Genomic DNA, 4655 nt, shown 5'->3' with positions numbered 1-4655 from the left:
ACAAGGTAATGCTGTTTGGGCTCAAGAATGCTGGGGTAACCTATCAAAGGGCGACAACTACCATTTTATATGACCCAATGCACAAAGAGGTTGAGGACTATGTCGATGACATGATCGTCAAGTCAAAGGAATGTGAGGGACACGTTGAAGCCTTAAGAATATTCTTTGAAAGAATTAAGACATATAAGTTGAGGATAAACCCCAGAAATGTGTATTTGGGACCACAGCTGGAAAACCCTTAGGGTTCATAGTCAGCTGTAGGGGCATAGAGGTCGACCCCACCAAGATCAGGGCAATAATGGACATGCTAATTTCTCGAAAGAATTAAATACATTAGTCGGTTCATTTCTTGGTTAACCATATTGTGCGAATCAATCTTCAAGCTACTCAAGAAGAATGAGCTAAAGGAATGGAATGAGCAATGTCAGGCCACGTTCGAAATAATAAAGGAATATCTGGCCAACCCACTAGTATTGGCACCCCCGATATCCGACAGACCTTTGATACTATACTTGTCTGTAACAGATACGACCATGGGAGCAATGCTAGCACAACACCAAGAAGGTGGCAAGACAGAACATGCTATATACTATCTGAGTAAGAAATTTGTGGACTATGAGACTAGATATACACCAGTGGAGAAAGTCTACATGGGTCTGATTTGGGCCACAAGACGGTTGAGGCATTACATGATAGCTCACCAAGTGTTTCATACCTCTTCGAGAAACCCACCTTAACAGAAAGATTAGCACGATCTCTTATTATCAGAGTTTGATGTCAAACATGTGACACAAAAATCAATTAAAGGATGAGCAATTGCAGATCACTTATAAGCACATCCAACCCTTGAAACCAGACCGTTAGAAGATGTATTTCCTGACGCGGACATTACACATTTAGAAGCAGAAGATGCCGATATGGCAGTTACTATTTGATGGAGCAGCCAATCATAAGGGTTGTGGAGCTGGCATACTACTAATCACACCTGATGGAACCCATATGCCCTGGGCAATTAAGCAAAACTTTGAGTGCACCAATGACATGGCTGAATACGAAGCTTGCACCATAGGACTTAAGGCCACCCTATCAATAGGACTCAAGGGACTAGAAGTCTATAGGGACTCTTCTTTGGTTATATACCAAATGCAAGGAAAATGGAAAACAAAGGATGATAAGTTGATTCCCTATCAAGAATACATGGAGATACTATCTAGAGAATTTGAGGAAATCACTTTCTCCTACCTACAAAGAGATAACAATCGGTTTGTCGATGCACTAGCAACTTTGGCATCCATGGTTGAGATGGACTCCAAAACAAAAGCACATCCATTCTCGATCAATCTAAGACATCAATCGGCTTACATTAATCACATTCATGCTTTGACGGTTGATGGAAGACCATGGTATGCAAACATAGTGAATTTCATCAGGAAGGACGATACCCTAAAGATGCTACAACCAAGGAGAAGTGTTTCTTGAGAAGATTCGCTACACAATTCGTTCTACTAGAAGACATCTTGTACAAGAGGTCATACGAGGGGGTGCAAATATTATGTGTTGACGAAGAACAATCAAAGCTGGTTATGGATCGAATTCACCAAGACATATGTGGGCCTCACATGAATGCAAGGATGATGACCAAAAAGATCCTTAGACTAGGGTATTATTGGAACACTATGGAAGCCGACTGTGTGTAATATGTGAGGAAGTGTCACAAATGTTAGACATTCGGCAATCTCATAGACACGCCACCTTTAGAGTTACACACTCTAAGTTCTCCCTGGCCATTTCCCACTTGGGGTATTGATATCATTGGCCAAGTGGTCCCTAAGTCTTCTAATGGTCATGAATACATTTTAGTAGCCATGGAGTACTTTACCAAATAGGTAGAAGCGCAATCTTATGCCAAACTAATAGCAGCCAAGGTGGGTTCATAAGCAACAACATCATGTGTTGATATGGAATCCCTCATGGGCTCATATCAAATCAAGGGTCCTACTTCAGAGGAGAAGTGAAGAAATTGTGCGACAAGATGAACATTCAAAGGCATACATCATCACCTTACTAACCTCAAACCAATGATGCAGTGGAAGCCGCCAACAAGAACATCAAGAGGATAATATAGAAAATGGCCGACAAACACAATGATTAGGCCGATAAGCTACACTACGCAATTTGGGCATATAGAATATCCATCAGAACTTTGGCTGGGGCAACACCCTACTCTCTAGTCTATGGAATGGAAGCAGTCTTTCTAGTCAAATTAGAAATACCCTCTCTTTGGGTTATGATGGATAGTGAAATTCTAGAAGAGGAATGGATCAAGATAAGATTCCAAGAGCTGAACCTCATTGACGAGAAAAGAATGCGTGCCATTGACAACATGAAGAAATACCAACAAAGGATGACACAAACATTCACAAGAAAGTGGTGCCATGCCTGCTATCCGTTGGTGATTTGGTACTTAAAGAGTAATGAGCACCCATACAGGATCCACGAGGCAAATTTAGGCCTAATTGGAGTGGCCCTTACATGATCAAGGAATTACTACCTGGCCAAGCGGTTTAAGTAGTGGATCTAGATGGGATCGAGCTCCCTTACTTGACAAACATGGATCAACTAAAAAATTACTATGTCTAAAGTTACCTAAACAATGGAACTACATTCGACCTGATTCCTTAGAAACCTAAGGGTATGTAGGCATCTTGGTGAAATAACATCAGGACCGATTACTTATAAAAAAAAAATCAAAATCAATCAATCAAGTTCAAAGTTCAATCACAAATTCAAAGTTCATCCCATAAAGAAAAATAACAAGCAATTATTCCAAAAAAAAAAAAAAAAAAAAAAAAAAAACCACTCTTGGTAATCAAAACATCCTAATAACTCAAATCTTCCACCTTCTTCTACAACTTTGTAATCCTAGCTTTCAGAACAATGGGATCATCTGTGTCTTCATCATCATCATCATCTTCTACTTCCTTGGAATGCTTAGAACTTGAAGAGCTTGAAGTCTCCTTTTGCTCCCATGTCAACTTCCTCCTTACAGTCTTCTCTTTCTTCTTTCCTTGAGTCTTCACCCAATCCTCAAACTCAGTAGTCATCCCACCATCATCAATAGCTCCAACAGTCTTCAGTATTATCTTGTATTAAGCTTCTTATCCTTGCCACCAACTCTTTGTCCAACTCTTCCGGTAGATAAAAATTGACTAAGTTCTTGGGCACATCCTAACTCAGTCCGTACTGTCGATGCAGTTGATTGGGTACATAGAACAAAGTATGACCCAACCCCATCAGGCGCACATAGTTACACCCCAAAGAGTTCAGCATTGGGGCATCAACATGTCACCAAGAGCACCACCAGCAAATGTTATCAAAAGTGATACAGGAAAGAGTATGCTCCCAAGTGTCCGATGGATGATACTCCATCATTTCCGAATGGAGACGATAGTGCTTAATCTTGAAATCTCCTATCATCGGCTTCACAAATTGCAGTCTCTCACAAAGCCAAATCTGCCAAACAAATAGAGCAAGGGTAGTCCTAAATGCATGGCAATGAACAAAGAGAGGAAAATAAAGAGGAGAAGAAAAGAAGAATACTGTAAGGATCCATCTGTACCGGGCGGCACTTGGTGGCGTACGGAGGGTTTTAATTGCTCCTCTCTTTGGAGGGAGAGAAGGAATGCATCTTCTCAGAAGTATGTTTCAATTTAACAGGGGATGGGGGTCATACAATATAATGAAATGGAGTCACCACCTAGGGTTAGAGCCTAGGACGTAGCCCTAGAAGGGCTACGAGACTTTGATTGGTATGGTAAGAGATTTGGGGTAAGTGGTCAGGTTACGAGAGTGGAAAGGTGTTAGGCATCCACCTCGCCTGGATAAATCGGTCTTTCTACTGGATGCTTGTTTTTGAATATTCTCCCTTCATAAATGTCATATTCCCACATGTATGGCTAAATAATGATGCACAAACTATTTTATTAAATTAAACTATATTACACTAACTGTTATACACTACACGAGAATACTTGAAAGGACTACATTGTATTGAAATTAAAAGTTAACGAAAGAAATGTATACCTGTATGCTTTAAATAAATGCAATTATATAAAATGGGCAATGTCCCCCAGCTCAGGTGGAGGCAAAAGATTGACTTTATCCCTTCATCGGACAGAGTAACGGTTTGTGGGTATCGAATCTTATGATCTCGGACAGAATAACTGCGTTCCAAGGCTTTGGAAACTAGGGGCTTAAAGGCCAGACAAAGTGGCTACACCATGGGAGGTTTCCTAGTTTTGAGAAAGAAATAGTCGAAGAAGCCAGACTCAGATAGTTCAGACTTCGGACAGAGGGACGAGGCTTGAAGGCTCAAAATTGGATTGGGGAAGAGCCACGAAACAAGGAAAACAAAGAAAAATTGGAAAATTAGATCTTTGGGGGTGCCCCCTCTCCCAAAAACTTCGATTGTTCAAATGAGGGGGGGTGACCCCCTTTTATAGGTAAATTTTGGGTTTGGCAGCACTGTGGAATACGTACGGGGCCTATGGGGGGGTCGCGACAGAGAAGAAACGTAAAAAAAATTAGATTTTGGATGCCCGTGGGGCCACATAGCAAGGTCGCAGGCATGTAGCACCGTTTGGTAGGGCCGCAGC

The 4655-nt window shown here is 41.2% G+C and overlaps 1 protein-coding gene across 1 annotated transcript; it reads left to right on the top strand.

Moving 5' to 3' along the window:
• Positions 1-909: 909 nt before the first annotated feature.
• On the top strand, positions 910-1479 carry LOC122638786 (uncharacterized protein Mb2253c-like). The gene has a single exon (XM_043831636.1). It carries the CDS (start codon positions 910-912, stop codon positions 1477-1479), a length of 570 nt encoding a protein of 189 aa, XP_043687571.1.
• Positions 1480-4655: the final 3176 nt, after the last annotated feature.

Source organism: Telopea speciosissima, chromosome 9 (genome assembly GCF_018873765.1).
Source record: "Telopea speciosissima isolate NSW1024214 ecotype Mountain lineage chromosome 9, Tspe_v1, whole genome shotgun sequence".
Taxonomy (NCBI): Eukaryota; Viridiplantae; Streptophyta; class Magnoliopsida; order Proteales; family Proteaceae; genus Telopea; species Telopea speciosissima.
The sequence above is the reverse complement of the archived record's forward strand: the minus strand, read 5'-3'. Positions and strand labels throughout refer to the sequence as shown.